The sequence below is a fragment of the Coregonus clupeaformis genome, unplaced genomic scaffold (assembly GCF_020615455.1).
Source record: "Coregonus clupeaformis isolate EN_2021a unplaced genomic scaffold, ASM2061545v1 scaf0001, whole genome shotgun sequence".
NCBI classification, from domain to species: Eukaryota; Metazoa; Chordata; class Actinopteri; order Salmoniformes; family Salmonidae; genus Coregonus; species Coregonus clupeaformis.
Genome location: NW_025533456.1, coordinates 1,461,506 through 1,478,916, shown reverse-complemented (window position 1 = coordinate 1,478,916; position 17,411 = coordinate 1,461,506). Strand labels below are relative to the sequence as shown.

The following is a 17,411-nucleotide window of genomic DNA, read 5'->3' as shown; positions in this document are numbered from 1 at the left end:
CTTCTCCTCCTTGCTCGTCTTTTCCTTCATCCATTCTTTCCTCTCTACCTCCGTGTGTGCTGCTGTTCACTACAGCAGACTGACCTCACCCCTCCTCCCCTCCCCCTCCGTGACTTCTGCACAATAAGCAACATCTGGTTCTCATTTCCCAAAACCAAAACAACACGAGGATGGGAGGAGAGAGAGCGAGAGAGAAGAAAGAGAGAGAGATGAGTGGAGAGGGGGGGGGGAAGCTGGAGAAGAGGAGTGAAGAGAAATACAGTAAGGAGTAAAACTGAGAATGATAGAGGGATAAAGATGAAAATAGTTACTTTTTACTCTCAAAAAGAAGACAGGTCCTGGCTGTTTCACACATACCTCTGGGTTCTTCCAAATGACATGTTAAGATGGATTAAATGTGTAGTAGAACAATGTGAATACGGGTGTGAGAAGTGAGAGGTTCATGCCAAGCCATTGTTCCAATGCTTTACAAATCTCACTTGGGAGGGAGCGAATAAGTGAGAGAATCAGTCTGAGAGACTTTGTATTCAACAACAAAATACACTGAATGTACAAAACATTAACAACATCTGCTCTTTCCATGACAGACTGACCAGGTGAAAGCTACGATCCCTTATTGATGTCACTTGCTAAATCCACTTCAATCAGTGTAGATGAAGGGGAAGAGACAGGTTAAAGAAGGAATTTTAATCCTGGACACATTTGAGACATGGATTGTGTGTGTGTCGTTTAGAGGGTGAATGGACAAGACAAAATATTTAAGTGCCTTTGAACAGGGTATGATAGTAGGTGCCAGGCGCACCGGTTTGTGTCAAGAACCGCAATGCTGCTGGGTTTTTCACGCTCAACAGTTTCCCCATGTGTATCAAGAATGGTCCATCACCCAAAGGATATCCAGCCAACTTGACACAATTGTGGGAAGCATTGGAGTCAACATGGGCCAGCATACCTGTGGAATGCCTTCGACACCTTTTAGAGTCCATGCCCCAACGAATTGAGGCTGTTCTGAGGGCAAAAGGGGGGTGTGCAACTCAATATTAGGAAGGTGTTCCTAATGTTTGGTGTACTCAGTGTACATGGTTCTTACACATTACAGAACATGTCCTCCATTAAGAGTGCTCATTGTTCATCCCATAGAATTAGAATCGTTCTATTCTATTTCTATTGTTTACCCATTGACACTACAAACGGTTAACACAAAAAACAATAAAAATCTGCAACTTAGCGGCTCGCATGCCTTAATTACAGTGGTGCTCTGCTGAGATCGGCAAGAAGACCTAAGAGAGTGAGGGAGAGAGCCTGAGAGAGAGAGTGAGGGAGAGAGAGCCTGAGAGAGAGAGAGAGAGAGAGAGAGAGAGAGAGAGAGAGAGACTGGACGCTTCATTACCTTACCTCACTTTGTAAACACAGACTGTTGGTTAGTCAAAGTCACTCTAAATTACAGCTGACATTACAAATACAAAGTAAGCTCAAGGTTAACGGGGGCAGTCTACGTTTAGTACTCACACACACGACCATAAGCTTGTGTGACAGAAAGAAACAGCAAGAAGAAATGTGAAATTAGAACTGGACCTCGCATCACTTAGCCTAGCTTCTAGTCTATTGTATAAGAGAGGCATTGGTGGGACGTGAAATGGGAAACTTTGCTGCAGAGTGGCACACACACACACAGCAGAGGCTGACACAGGGAGATGCCTGTGGGATCACTTCAGAGATGGTAAAACTGCCATTTCCATAGGAACAGCCTCTTAATCATCTTTCCAGATAGCAGCGTGGCACACTGTCTCATAACACACTTTCCCTGTGTCTAAGTGTGTGTGTCACAGAGGCTACATAGGAATGCAAACTTTGATTGCAGCCTTACACTGCACTTCATTAGGAGACTGATTCACACCCACATACAAAATTGAACTTTTTATAACACTGTCAAATGGCAAGAGGGCAGTCTGAAGGTAGGCTACCTGCAGTAATACCACATTCATATTTTAACGTTAGCTTCTAGCACATTAACCCTAAAACAGTGCATCTAGTTAAACAGAACGGCTGATAATAGCCTAGGCCTACATGTGATGTGAAGATACGAAACACACACAACTGCACAATGTCAATTTCCTGTCTGACAACCCCTCCCTCCTTTCACCAGCCCCCACAGCACTCCCGCTAGACCAGTGGTTCCCAACCTTTTTCAGTTACTGTACCACCAACTGAATTTTGCTCTACCCGGAGTACCCCTGAAGTACCCCCTCATGTGAACTTTACCAGTAGGCCTATGGTCTCATGAGTCTTCTCAAGTACCCCCTGTGGATAGGCCACATACCCCCAGGGGTCCTTGTACCCCTGGTTGTGAACCACTGCTCTAGACTAGAGCCTGCTGGAGACAAAATGGTGGCGAAGCACTGCTATTGACCTAAACTGGTGAAATGCTGCATTCTAGTGGGGAAAGGATGACATTGAGTAAGGAGAAAAATATATTACAAAATCAAACTATTATTAATAACAAAACCACAGTAATAAGCATGTTCCTAATATATTTTCAAACAGAAGTTCAAGAACAAATAAGACAGTAGATTAACAGTAGGTAGTGGATTAACGTTTAATTTCAGAAAACATTGAAAAGGGCTAAATAAGTACAAACATAAATGGTAAGACAATGCCATACACCAGCTGTGCAATTCTCCTCCATTTTGTCAATAAGTCAAGTGAGCTAGAACAGAAAATGTGATGATTACTTATTTTTTCTTCAATAAAAGGTTTCCTTTGGGTTTAAGCAGAAGAGATTTATTGCGTTGCTGCATTCTTTCGGCTTCTTTCTGTTTCTCCCTCCACGCTTCCATCCCCTTATCCACCTCCGAGCTTAGATTCACTACACGTCTCTGGAGACGAGACCGAGATGATAAAAAAGAAGAAGAGGAAGTGAAAAGGAGAAGAAATATAAGGAGGTGGAAAGGACATCATATGTGAACTGTAATTACATTTAATATTCAACTTTATGGAGGTAATATAGGTTAACATAAGATACTGACTGCTAATGTCTCTCTCTCCTGCTTTCTCCTCAGCTGTCCTTTCAGGGGGGGTGCTGGCCGGCCATCTGTAAGTAAAACACAAATACAAACAATCATGTAGGCCTAAATCATATTCCCAACAACCAGCCATACATTAGGTTTCCGACTCATTAAAGGGTGTTTTCACACTTGGTCCCTTTCAGCCATTTTTTGTGAACTCAGTGCGGTTCGTTTCATTTTTTTGTGCAGTGTGAACACTCCAAAGGAACTCCAACCCCTCAAAAGAGGCCCCGAAGTGAACCGAACTGAGACCATCTTGAGATGTGGTCTGAATTCGGTTCGCTTGAATTCCGCGGTCCGGTTCCCTTTTTTAGGACAATGTAAACACAAAGCTCCCAAGATTCGCATGTCATTATTCCCACACCACACACTAGACTACTGCAACACCGTTTGCCCTGCTATAACCCCATTTGTGCCACAAAAAGAAGGAAGATTATGATGTGCAGGTTCGTGGGAAAAAGACGGTGCCGTTTTTTGGATATTGATTAGCGATTGTCAAGGACGCACAGAAAATCCAAAATATGTGTGGAGTTTTTAGTTGAGATTATTTGTTTGCAATATGTGATCTATAGTCTAAGAGAGCTTCATAAGATGTTTATTCAATTGCGGGGCTTAAATAGTGTGAGAAGATAACATATTTGGTGAGAATCACAACATAGGGTACAAAATCTATTCTAGCTCTTAAAGGGACAGTAGCCTACATTGGGTGTACAACTTTCAATTACAGCCTTATATAATCTGCAGTTAATATTCGGCTATCTATTCTGTTACCAATAATATTTACATGTTAATATTATCTTCTGATGACAATTATTATGTATAATCTTTAAACTAAATGCAACCTATTAGCTTCCAAAATGTAACCTCAGCCACCCGAGCCACGGCCTGTTCACCCCGCTACCATCTAGAAGGCGGAGACAGTACATGTGCATCAAAGCTGGGACCGAGAGACTGAGGAACAGCTTCTATCTCCAGGCCATCAGACTGTTAAACAGCCACCACTAGCCTTAATCACTGTTACTAGCCAGCTACCACCCAGTACTCTACCCTGCACCTTAGAGACTGCTGCCCTATGTACATAGTCATTTATCACTGGTCACTTTAATAATGTTTACAGTGAGGGAAAAAAGTATTTGATCCCCTGCTGATTTTGTACGTTTGCCCACTGACAAAGACATGATCAGTCTATAATTTTAATGGTAGGTTTATTTGAACAGTAAGAGACAGAATAACAACAACAAAACCCAGAAAAATGCATGTCAAAAATGTTATAAATTGATTTGCATTTTAATGAGGGAAATAAGTATTTGACCCCCTCTCAATCAGAAAGATTTCTGGCTCCCAGGTGTCTTTTATACAGGTAACGAGCTGAGATTAGGAGCACACTCTTAAAGGGAGTGCTCCTAATCTCAGCTTGTTACCTGTATAAACGACACCTGTCCACAGAAGCAATCAATCAATCAGATTCCAAACTCTCCACCATGGCCAAGACCAAAGAGCTCTCCAAGGATGTCAGGGACAAGATTGTAGACCTACACAAGGCTGGAATGGGCTACAAGACCATCGCCAAGCAGCTTGGTGAGAAGGTGACAACAGTTGGTGTGATTATTCGCAAATGGAAGAAACACAAAATAACTGTCAATCTCCCTCGGCCTGGGGCTCCATGCGAGATCTCACCTTGTGGAGTTGCAATGATCATGAGAACGGTGAGGAATCAGCCCAGAACTACACGGGAGGATCTTGTCAATGATCTCAAGGCAGCTGGGACCATAGTCACCAAGAAAACAATTGGTAACACACTACGCTGTGAAGGACTGAAATCCTGCAGCGCCCGCAAGGTCCCCCTGCTCAAGAAAGCACATATACAGGCCCGTCTGAAGTTTGCCAATGAACATCTGAATGATTCAGAGGAGAACTGGGTGAAAGTGTTGTGGTCAGATGAGACCAAAATCGAGGTCTTTGGCATCAACTCAACTCGCCGTGTTTGGAGGAGGAGGAATGCTGCCTATGACCCCAAGAACACCATCCCCACCGTCAAACATGGAGGTGGAAACATTATGGTTTGGGGGTGTTTTTCTGCTAAGGGGACAGGACAACTTCACCGCATCAAAGGGACGATGGACAGGGCCATGTACCGTCAAATCTTGGGTGAGAACCTCCTTCCCTCAGCCAGGGCATTGAAAATGGGTTGTGGATGGGTATTCCAGCATGACAATGACCCAAAACACACGGCCAAGGCAACAAAGGAGTGGCTCAAGAAGAAGCACATTAAGGTCCTTTAGTGGCCTAGCCAGTCTCCAGACCTTAATCCCATAGAAAATCTGTGGAGGGAGCTGAAGGTTCGAGTAGCCAAACGTCAGCCTCGAAACCTTAATGACTTGGAGAAGATCTGCAAAGAGGAGTGGGACAAAATCCCTCCTGAGATGTGTGCAAACCTGGTGGCCAACTACAAGAAACGTCTGACCTCTGTGATTGCCAACAAGGGTTTTGCCACCAAGTACTAAGTCATGTTTTGCAGAGGGGTCAAATACTTATTTCCCTCATTAAAATGCAAATCAATTTATAAAATTTTTAACATGCATTTTTCTGGAGTTATTCTGTCTCTCACTGTTCAAATAAACCTACCATTAAAAGTATAGACTGATCATGTCTTTGTCAGTGGGCAAACGTACAAAATCAGCAGGGGATCAAATTATTTTTTCCCTCACTGTACATACTGTTTTACCCACTTTATATGTATATACAGTTTTTAATTTTTAATTTAACCAGGTTAGTCAATTAAGAACAAATTATTATTTCCAATGACGGCCTGGGAAGAGGCAAAATGCCTCCTGTGGGGCCAGGGCCTGGGATTAAAAACCCCAAAACAATGTGAGCCAAAACGGACAAAACAGACAAAAGACACTGGCAACAACACAAATTCAACAGCAAGCAAACAGTGTGTGTGTGTGTGTGTGTGTGTGTGTTTGTGTGTGTGAAGTAAAACAACATGCTTCCTCACAGAAGGCAAAGCAAACTAGTGACATCGGGTGGCAACTAGAAACAAATACATGTCTCAACCTGTTCATCTATTTGCCCTTTAACCTCCTCCAGGGACACCAGGTCCTGGAGTGATAGGTTGGCTTGGAGGGAATTCCAAGACCAGGGGTCTGAGGAATGAAAGGACCTTTTTCCATGCTTGGTTCAAATGTTCTGGATTTCAAGACTGAGATCTGAGCTTGTATGTGTTTTAATTTCGAGCTAGAATAGAGGATAGATAAAAGGGCCTTATGAATAAGAATGGACCGGCGTTTGAGCCTGTGTGTTGCTATTGATGTTCACCCGACAGCACTGTAGAGATCACAATGTTGAGTTAGACGTCTCCGATTTGTGACAAAACCAAGGGCTGCATTACACAGAGTCAAGAGCCTTCAGTGTAGAGCTTGAAATTCGCACAGAAACAGTATCACCATAGTCCAACACAGAGAGAAAAGCACAACGAATCAACTGTTTTCTGGTGGCAAAACAAGCTTTGTGCTGCTAATAAAATCCAATATGCAGCTTGAGTTTCCTGACAAGGTTCTCTACATGGCTGGTGAAGCTCAACTTCTCATCCACCCAAAGTCCCAGGTATTTGTATGTTTTGACTTGCTCTATAGAATGTCCTTCCAAGGTAGTAATTACATGGTTTTCAGAGTGTTTACTATTGGAAAATACAATACATTGTGTTTTACAGGAATTCAGAACAAGCTTCAAAATCGTACAGATTCTGTTGAATGATGTTAAAAGTGGCACATGTAGTGGCACATCTAGTGGCACATGTCTCCCGAGTGGCGCAGTGGTCTAAGGCACTGCATCGCAGTGTTAGCTGTGCCACTAGAGATCCTGGTTCGAATCCAGGCTCTGTCGTAGCCGGCCGCGACCGGGAGACCCATGGGGCGGCGCATAATTGGTCCAGCGTCGTCCAGGGTAGGGGAGGGAATGGCCGGCAGGGATGTAGCTCAGTTGGTAGAGCATGGCGTTTGCAACGCCAGGGTTGTGGGTTTGATTCCCACGGGGGGCCAGTATGATAAATATAAAATAATGTATGCACTAACTGTAAGTCGCTCTGGATAAGAGCGTCTGCTAAATGACTAAAATGTAAATGTAAAAGCTGTTTGAGCTTTTTCCAAAAGCCAAACTGCTGCCACTTGAATACAGAACAGTATCATCTGCATAAAAATGTACATCAGCTGTCTCAATATGTCTCCCAATGTTATTGTGCCTGAAGGATCCATTTTAGCTCCCCTGTAGTTTATGATCTAGATCAGGGGTAGGCAACACTGTTCCTGGAGTGCCGCAGATAATGCAGGATTTCGTCCCAACTAGGCACCACACTGAGCTACTTAGTTAATTGATCAGTTCAGTGATTGCCTCAATTCAACACACCTGGTCCTCCAGGTCGGTTAAATCAAAAACATGAAGTGCCTGCGGCACTCCAGGACCAGGGTTGCCTACCTCTGATCTAGATAATAAACAACAGGGGAGCTCAGATTTATCCTTGAGGCACACCTGAGTGCAGCTCTATGATGTCAGACTTACAACCATCTGCCTTAACACACTGGGTTCTATTTGACAGATAGTTCACAAACCACTCCAGAGCATGACCAATAATCCTAACACACTTCAATCTCTGCACCAAGACAGTATAATCCACAGTGTCTAACTCCTTTGACAAGTCTATGAAGATACACAATGCTGCTTCCCATCCAGGGCACAGTGAACATCATTCAAAACCTTCACAGTTGCTGTAACAGTGCTGTGGCTTGACCTGAAACCTGATTTCATACCACTCAAAGTATTGTTTTCCTGGAGGTAGGCCTTAAGCTTCTTATTCACTAGGGACTACAATACCTATGCCAGAATAGACAAGTTAGATATAGGCCGATAGTTATTCAGTAGAGTGGGATCAACTCTACTTTCAAAAGAGGTAGGCCAAATGCTGATTTCTTTCATTACATTCTAGGGTGAGGTTAAAGATGCATGTTAAAGTTAAAGGGAGAGCAATGATGTCTGCAGCTAATTGTAGTATGTGGGGGTCTAGATCATCCAGGGGATTTTTTTTTACATCAATTGCTTTCAGGTCTCTACGCACCTCTGAGACAGAGAAGGGCGAGAAGGAGAACCTAGAGAAGGAGAGCTCGGGAGTGTCAGGTAATTTCACATGGGGCTCATGTTGACCTTTAACCCTATCAAATAATCCACCTGCATCAATACATTTTGTTATTAAAAGAGTTCAGAATAGAGGTTCTCTCAGTTACCACCTGTCAGTGAACCAGCAGTTGTTTAGGGCGCTGTGCATTTTTTGGGGCACTCTAAACCTTTCACTACTTGACAACATTTGGAAGAATTATTCAGATTACCAGCAGTAGTATATAACCACTGCTGTACACACCTTTTCTATTCATATACTGTCCATACTGTCTTTAAACACCATATATATATATATATATATACACAGTGGGGGAAAAAAATATTTAGTCAGCCACCAATTGTGCAAGTTCTCCCGCTTAAAAAGATGAGAGAGGCCTGTAATTTTCATCATAGGTACACGTCAACTATGACAGACAAAATGAGAAAAAAAAATCCAGAAAATCACATTGTAGGATTTTTAATGAATTTATTTGCAAATTATGGTGGAAAATAAGTATTTGGTCAATAACAAAAGTTTCTCAATACTTTGTTATATACCCTTTGTTGGCAATGACACAGGTCAAACGTTTTCTGTAAGTCTTCACAAGGTTTTCACACACTGTTGCTGGTATTTTGGCCCATTCCTCCATGCAGATCTCCTCTAGAGCAGTGATGTTTTGGGGCTGTCGCTGGGCAACACAGACTTTCAACTCCCTCCAAAGATTTTCTATGGGGTTGAGATCTGGAGACTGGCTAGGCCACTCCAGGACCTTGAAATGCTTCTTACGAAGCCACTCCTTCGTTGCCCGGGCGGTGTGTTTGGGATCATTGTCATGCTGAAAGACCCAGCCACGTTTCATCTTCAATGCCCTTGCTGATGGAAGGAGGTTTTCACTCAAAATCTCACGATACATGGCCCCATTCATTCTTTCCTTTACACGGATCAGTCGTCCTGGTCCCTTTGCAGAAAAACTGCCCCAAAGCATGATGTTTCCACCCCCATGCTTCACAGTAGGTATGGTGTTCTTTGGATGCAACTCAGCATTCTTTGTCCTCCAAACACGACGAGTTGAGTTTTTACCAAAAAGTTATATTTTGGTTTCATCTGACATTCTCCCAATCCTCTTCTGGATCATCCAAATGCACTCTAGCAAACTTCAGACGGGCCTGGACATGTACTGGCTTAAGCAGGGGGACACGTCTTGCACTGCAGGATTTGAGTCCCTGGCGGCGTAGTGTGTTACTGATGGTAGGCTTTGTTACTTTGGTCCCAGCTCTCTGCAGGTCATTCACTAGGTCCCCCCGTGTGGTTCTGGGATTTTTGCTCACCGTTCTTGTGATCATTTTGACCCCACGGGGTGAGATCTTGCGTGGAGCCCCAGATCGAGGGAGATTATCAGTGGTCTTGTATGTCTTCCATTTCCTAATAATTGCTCCCACAGTTGATTTCTTCAAACCAAGCTGCTTACCTATTGCAGATTCAGTCTTCCCAGCCTGATGCAGGTCTACCATTTTGTTTCTGGTGTCCTTTGACAGCTCTTTGGTCTTGGCCATAGTGGAGTTTGGAGTGTGGCTGTTTGAGGTTGTGGACAGGTGTCTTGTATACTGATAACAAGTTCAAACAGGTGCCATTAATACAGGTAACGAGTGGAGGACAGAGGAGCCTCTTAAAGAAGAAGTTACAGGTCTGTGAGAGCCAGAAATCGTGCTTGTTTGTAGGTGACCAAATACTTATTTTCCACCATAATCTGCAAATAAATTCATTAAAAATCCTACAATGTGATTTTCTGGATTTTTTTTTCTCAATTTGTCTGTCATAGTTGACGTGTACCTATGATGAAAATTACAGGCCTCTCATCTTTTTAAGTGGGAGAACTTGCACAATTGGTGGCTGACTAAATACTTATTTTCCCCATTGTATACAGTGGGGAGAACAAGTATTTGATACACTACCGATTTTGCAGGTTTTCCTACTTACAAAAGCATGTAGAGGTCTGTAATTTATATCATAGGTACACTTCAACTATGAGAGACGGAATCTAAAACAAAAATACAGAAAATCACATTGTATGATTTTTAAGTAATTAATTTGCATTTTATTGCATGACATAAGTATTTGATACATCAGCAAATCAGAACTTAATATCTGGTACAGAAACCTTTGCTTGCAATTACAGAGATCATACGTTTCCTGTAGGTCTTGACCAGGTTTGCACACACTGCAGCAGGGATTTTGGCCCACTCCTCCATACAGACCTTCTCCAGATCCTTCAGGTTTCGGGGCTGTCGCTGGGCAATACGGACTTTCAGCTCCCTCCAAAGATTTTCTATTGGGTTCAGGTCTGGAGACTGGCTAGGCCACTCCAGGACCTTGAGATGCTTCTTACAGAGCCACTCCTTAGTTGCCCTGGCTGTGTGTTTCGGGTCGTTGTCATGCTGGAAGACCAAGCCACGACCCATCTTCAATGCTCTTACTGAGGGAAGGAGGTTGTTGGCCAAGATCTCACGATACATGGCCCCATCCATCCTCCCCTCAATACAGTGCAGTCGTCCTGTCCCCTTTGCAGAAAAGCATCCCCAAATAATAATGTTTCCACCTCCATGCTTCACGGTTGGGATGGTGTTCTTGGGGTTGTACTCATCCTTCTTCTTCCTCCAAACACGGCGAGTGGAGTTTAGACCAAAAAGCTCTATTTTTGTCTCATCAGACCACATGACCTTCTCCCATTCCTCCTCTGGATCATCCAGATGGTCATTGGCGAACTTCAAACGGGCCTGTACATGCGCTGGCTTGAGCAGGGGGACCTTGCGTGCGCTGCAGGATTTTAATCCATGGCGGCGTAGTGTGTTACTAATGGTTTTCTTTGAGACTGTGGTCCCAGCTCTCTTCAGGTCATTGACCAGGTCCTGCCGTGTAGTTCTGGGTTGATCCCTCACCTTCCTCATGATCATTGATGCCCCACAAGGTGAGATCTTGCATGGAGCCCCAGACCGAGGGTGATTGACCGTCATCTTGAACTTCTTCCATTTTCTAATAATTGCGCCAACAGTTGTTGCCTTCTCACCAAGCTGCTTGCCTATTGTCCTGTAGCCCATCCCAGCCTTGTGCAGGTCTACAATTTTATCCCTGATGTCCTTACACAGCTCTCTGGTCTTGGCCATTGTGGAGAGGTTGGAGTCTGTTTGATTGAGTGTGTGGACAGGTGTCTTTTATACAGGTAACGAGTTCAAACAGGTGCAGTTAATACAGGTAATGAGTGGAGAACAGGAGGGCTTCTTAAAGAAAAACTAACAGGTCTGTGAGAGCCGGATTTCTTACTGGTTGGTAGGTGATCAAATACTTATGTCAGGCAATAACATGCAAATTAATTACTTAAAAATCATACAATGTGATTTTCTGGATTTTTGTTTTAGATTCCGTCTCTCACAGTTGAAGTGTACCTATGATAAAAAATTACAGATCTCTACATGCTTTGTAAGTAGGAAAACCTGCAAAATCGGCAGTGTATCAAATACTTGTTCTCCCCACTATGTGTGTGTATATATATATATATATATATACACATATATACCGTTCAAAAGTTTGGGGTCACTTAGAAATGTTCTTGTTTTCGAAAGAAAAGCAATTTTTTTGTCCATTAAAATAACATAAAATTGATCAGAAATACAGTGTAGACATCGTTAATGTTGTAAATGGCTATTGTAGCTGGAAACGGCCGATTTTTAATGGAATATCTACATAGGCGTACAGAGGCCAATTATCAGCAACCATCAGTCCTGTGTTCCAATGGCACGTTGTGTTTGCTATTCCAAGTTTATCATTTTAAAAGTCTAATTGATCACTAGAAAACCCTTTTGCAATTATGTTAGCACAGCTGAAAACTGTTGTGCTGATTAAAGAAGCAATAAAACTGGCCTTCTTGAGACTAGTTGAGTATCTGGAGCATCAGCAATTGTGGGTTTGATTACAGGATCAAAATGGCCAGAAACAAATAACTTTCTTCTGAAACGCGTCAGTCTATTCTTGTTCTGAGAAATTAAGGCTATTCCATGCGAGAAATTGGCAAGAAACTGAAGATCTCGTACAACGCTGTGTACTACTCCCTTCACAAAACTTGCTCTAACCAGAATAGAAAGAGGAGTGGGAGGCCCCGGTGCTGAGCAAGAGGACAAATACTTTGGAGTGTCTAGTTTGAGAAACAGACGCCTCACAGGTCCTCAACTGGCAGCTTCATTAAATAGTACCTGCAAAACACCAGTCTCAACGTCAACAGTGAAGAGGCGACTCCGGGATGCTGACCTTCTATGCAGAGTTGCAAAGAAAAAGCCATATCTTAGACTGCCCATCTTAATCTTTGCTTTTTATTGGCCAGTCTGAGATATCGCCTCTTCACTGTTGACGTTGAGACTGGTGTTTTGCGGGTACTATTTAATGAAGCTGCCAGTTTTATTGCTTCTTTAAATCAGCACAACAGTTTTCAGCTGTGCTAACATAATTGCAAAAGGGTTTTCTAATTATCATTTAGCCTTTTAAAATGATAAACTTGGATTAGCAAACACAACGTGCCATTGGAACACAGGACTGATGGTTGCTGATAATTGGCCTCTGTACGCCTATGTAGATATTCCTTTTTTTTTTTTTATCAGCCGTTTCCAGCTACAATAGGCATTTACAACATTAACAATGTCTACACTGTATTTCTGATCAATTTGATGTTATTTTAATGGACAATTTTTTTTTTTTCTTTTAAAAACAAGGACATTTCTAAGTGACCCCAAACTTTTGAACAGTAGTGTGTGTGTGTGTGTGTGTGTATATATATATATATATATACATACACACACACACACACACACACACACACACACACACACACACACACAGTAGAATAATAGTGAAGACATCAAAACTATGAAATAATGTAGTAACCAAAAAGTGTTAAACAAATCAAAATATATTTTATATTTGAGATTCTTCAAATAGCCACCCTTTGCCTTGATGACAGCTTTGCACACTCTTGGCATTCTCTCAACCAGCTTAATGATGTAGTCACCTGGAATGCATTTAAATTAACAGGTGTGCCTTCATAAAAGTTAATTTGTGGAATTTCTTTCCTTCTTAATGCGTTTGAGCCAATCAGTTGTGTTGTGACAAGGTAGGGAGGTATACAGAAGATAGCCCTATTTGGTAAACGACCAAGTCCATATTATGGAAAGAACAGCTCAAATAAGCAAAGACAAACAACAGTCCATCATTACTTTAAAAATGTCAAGAACTCTTAAAGTTCCTTCAAGTGCAGTCGTAAAAACCATCAAGCGTTATGATGAAACTGGCTCTCCTGAGGACCACCACAGGAATGGAAGACTGAGTTACCTCTGCCGCAGAGGATAAATTAATTAGAGTTACCAGCCTCAGAAATTGCAGCCCAAATAAATGCTTCACAGAGTTCAAGTCACAGACACATCTCAACATCAACTGTTCAGAGGGGACTGTGTGAATCAGGCCTTCATGGTCGAATTGCTGCAAAGAAACCACTACTAAAGGACACCAATAAGAAGAAGAGACCTGCTTGGGCCAAGAAACACGAGCAATGGACATTAGACCGGTAGAAATGTGTGCTTTGGTCTCGAGTCCAAATTTGAGATTTTTGGTTCCAACCGCCGTGTCTTTGTGAGACGTGGTGTGCGTGAACGGATGACATCTGCATTCAAGGCACACTTAACCAGCATGGCTACCACAGCATTCTGCAGTGATACGCCATTCCATCTGGTTTGGGCTTAGTTATCATTGGTTTTTCAACAGGACAATGACCCATCACACCTCCAGGCTGTGTAAGGGCTATTTTACCAAGAAGGAGAGTGATGGAGTGTTGCATCAGATGACCTGGCCTTCACAATCCCCCGAACTCAACCCAATTGAGATGGTTTGGGATGAGTCGGACGGCAGAGTGAAGGAAAAGCAGCCAACAAGTGCTCAGCATATGTGGGCACTCATTCAAGACTGTTGGAAAAGCATTCCAGGTGAAGCTGGTTGAGAGAATGCCAAGAGTGTGCAAAGCTGTCATCAAGGCAAAGGGTGGCTATTTGAAGAATGTCAAATAAAAAATATATTTTGATTTGTTTAACAATTTTTTGGTTACAACATGATTCCATGTGTTATTTCATAGTGTTGATGTCTTCACTATTATTCTACAATGTAGAAAATAGTAAAACATAAAGAAAAACCCTTGAATGAGTAGGTGTGTCCAAACTTTTGACTGGTTCTGTGTGTGTGTGTGTGTGTATATATATATATATATATATATATATATATATATATACACATACACACACTACATGTCCAATAGTATGTGGACACCGGCTCGTCGAACATCTCATCCCAAAATCATGGGCATTAATATGGAGTTGGTCCCCCCTTTGCCATCCAACATCAGTGCCTGACCTCACTAATGCTCTTGTGGCTGAATGGAAGCAAGTCCCCGCTGCAATGCTCCAACATCTAGTGGAAAGCCTTCCCAGAAGAGTGGAGGCTGTTATAGCAGCAAAGGGGGGACCAACTCCATATTAATGCCAATGATTTTGGAATGAGATGTTCGACGAGCCGGCGTTCACATACTTTTGGACATGTAGTGTGCAGTCGGCATTCCAATTCATCCCAAAGGTGTTCGATGGGGTTGAGATCAGGGCTCTGTACAGGCCAGTAAAGTTCTTCCACACCGATCTGTGGTTCTCTGTAGCTCAATTGGTAGAGCATGGCGCTTGTAACGCCAGGGTAGTAGTGGGTTCGATCCCCGGGACCACCCATACGTAAAAATGTATGCACACATGACTGTAAGTTGCTTTGGATAAAAGCGTATGCTAAATGGCATATTATTATTATATTAGTATTATATTATTATTATCTTGACAAACCATTTCTGTATGGACCTCGCTTTGTGCATTGGGGCATTGTCATGCTGAAACAGGAAGGGCCTTCCCCAAACTGTTGCCATAAAGTTGGAAGCACAGAATCGTCTAGAATGTCATTGTATGCTGTACCATTAAGATTTCCTTTCACTGGAACTAAGGGGCCTAGCCCGAACCATGACAAACAGCCCCGGACCATTATTCCTCATCCACCAAACTTTACAGTTGGCACTATGGTAGCGTTCTTCTGGCATCTGCCAAACCCAGATTTGTCCGTCGGACTGCCAGATGGCGAAGCATTTTGTTGCGCCTTCTTCACCACACAGTCTGTGTGGGTGGACCATTTTAGCTTTTCACCTTCTCCACTCCGGCCCCGTTGATGTGGATGGGGGCGTGCTCTCTCTGCTGTCTCCATAGCAATTAAAGGAGCATTTGACTTGTAAGTATCTAGCTGTCTGATAACACGTTCTGATGGAATGGCTTGTCCTTAACTTTGTAAAAACCCAGAGTGCATTGAGTGAATGTTGGTTCCTTTCTAAACATAGCAATGTGAATGCAAAGAGGACTCGGACCACAAAATAGGTGAAGTGAATTGGCAAAATAGTTGAGTCCTCATTCAAAGGCAAGGGCAGTGTGAATAAAAACAATTATTTTGCCTTTTTTTTTTTTTTATCCCAGAGTTCACTTTAAAGAAGACTGAGATCAGTTATTTTAAACAGGACAATATGTGAAAACACCCTAAAAATGCATGCTCCTTTCTGTGAACTTGCCTGCAAAGGACCAGTCAGGGAGATCTGTCATGGGGCCATACTCTGTTCCACTGCGGGACAGACCATTTCTGTGGACAAAACCAGGTGAAATTGTAAAGAACAAAGCATATCAAAACACGGCCATCATATCTACAATTGTGTATGTCCGTGTGTATAAGCGTGTGTGTCTGTGTAAGTGTGTGTCATTTTGTCTTGACAGTTGTTTGTCTGTGTCTTTTAGAACGTACTCGGTCCTCCACTTGATTCCAGCCTGTGCCCCACACGTCGTAGTAAAACAACGACTGGATTGCCTCAAAGCTGAAAACAGACAAGCAGGAATTCAATTAATTTAGGCTGTCTAGTTTGTTTTAGCTAACAGTAGCTAGCTAGTTGCCTAGCCATTTTTATCAAACCTAGCATAACTAGTAATCTGTCTAGCTAAATATCAAAAACAGGTTCTTGTCAACAGGGAGTCGATTGATATTCATATTTACAGCAGAAAATGACCATTAGATCGTATGAAAATTATACGTAATTGTAAATAACCTCACCTGTACAACACAATGTCCTAACGGGCGCCGCCATGTTGGATTTTCATGTGAGAACTATTTTGACCACTAGGTGGTGATAAAGATACGCCAAACAGCTGGTGGAGTGGAAACCAAGTAGCAACAGGCAGCAACGTGTGACGTTGCAATTTTGTTTTATTGTAACAACACTGTTAATTAATCACGTTCTGTTACAGTAGAGCCAAATGATGAGCTGGACTTCAGGTGATGATGATGATGATGATAATGATCATGATGATGATTTTGATGATACATTTACAAAATACAATTTTGCCAGATAAGAGTGAAGTATGAATTGGTTGTGGTGTAGTCTTATTTTATCATCGTTTTATAATCATAAAATTACACACTTTCATAAAATGTTACTATCCCCAAAAAATAAAAAGTAAAATAATTGTATTTAGTACACTTGAATTAGACTTGACACTTGAGTAGTACACTTGAAGTAGTACACTTGAATTATTTGAAAAGTATTACTTTTACACACAAACACACACATACACAATTTGAGTTGGTCATCATGCAACGTTTTGTCCCCCAAAGTGGATAAGTCATGATTTTTAACCATCTTCTCCCATGCTCTAGCTGCTCTCTCTTTACTGAGTAAGCCATGAAGTATTTTTCTGTTAACTTCACAGACAAGTCCTCACTCGCCTACGATGAACGCTCCAGCCAACTCAAGGGAGCAGAGCAAGGAAGGGAGAGGCAGCCAGGCACACATCGACGCTCGCGCGTTTCAGTGTAGGCTACCGTAAGGGCAATGAAAGACTAGGGAGCGAGGAGGGGGCTTCGGGATAGGCAAAATTAGTACAAAAAAACTTGTTTTATAAAGATTTGATTCATGTTAGGGTTAATGTCACCAAAACGTCCCAGAGAGCATTGAAGCGCTAAAATAGTAGCGAGATGTTTACTTTGTATCGTCCTTGGAGAACACATACACGCCGAAAAAATCTCTGAACCGTGTCACTAGAGAA

At 42.4% G+C, this 17,411-nt stretch overlaps 1 protein-coding gene across 1 annotated transcript; it reads right to left on the bottom strand.

Moving 5' to 3' along the window:
- Positions 1-2,574: 2,574 nt before the first annotated feature.
- On the bottom strand, positions 2,575-16,505 carry mrpl52 (mitochondrial ribosomal protein L52). Its single transcript, XM_045212155.1, has 5 exons — positions 16,420-16,505; positions 16,117-16,186; positions 15,890-15,957; positions 3,024-3,088; positions 2,575-2,873 (listed from the first exon to the last, which is right to left on the bottom strand). The coding sequence occupies exons 1-5, from the start codon at positions 16,451-16,453 to the stop codon at positions 2,730-2,732; spliced, it is 381 nt and encodes a 126-aa protein (XP_045068090.1). The 5' UTR covers positions 16,454-16,505; the 3' UTR covers positions 2,575-2,729.
- Between the last annotated feature and the right edge of the window lie 906 nt (positions 16,506-17,411).

Excerpts from the sequence above, each read along its gene's own strand:
- mrpl52 (XM_045212155.1), bottom strand. The coding sequence starts at position 16,453 with ATGGCGGCGCCCGTTAGGACATTGTGTTGTACAG. Across the intron at positions 15,958-16,116 it reads GGAATCAAGTGGAGGACCGA|AAATGGTCTGTCCCGCAGTG; the intron begins GTACGTTCTAAA and ends TTTTGTCCACAG. Across the intron at positions 2,874-3,023 it reads AGGAGAGAGAGACATTAGCA|AGACGTGTAGTGAATCTAAG; the intron begins GTCAGTATCTTA and ends TCTCGTCTCCAG.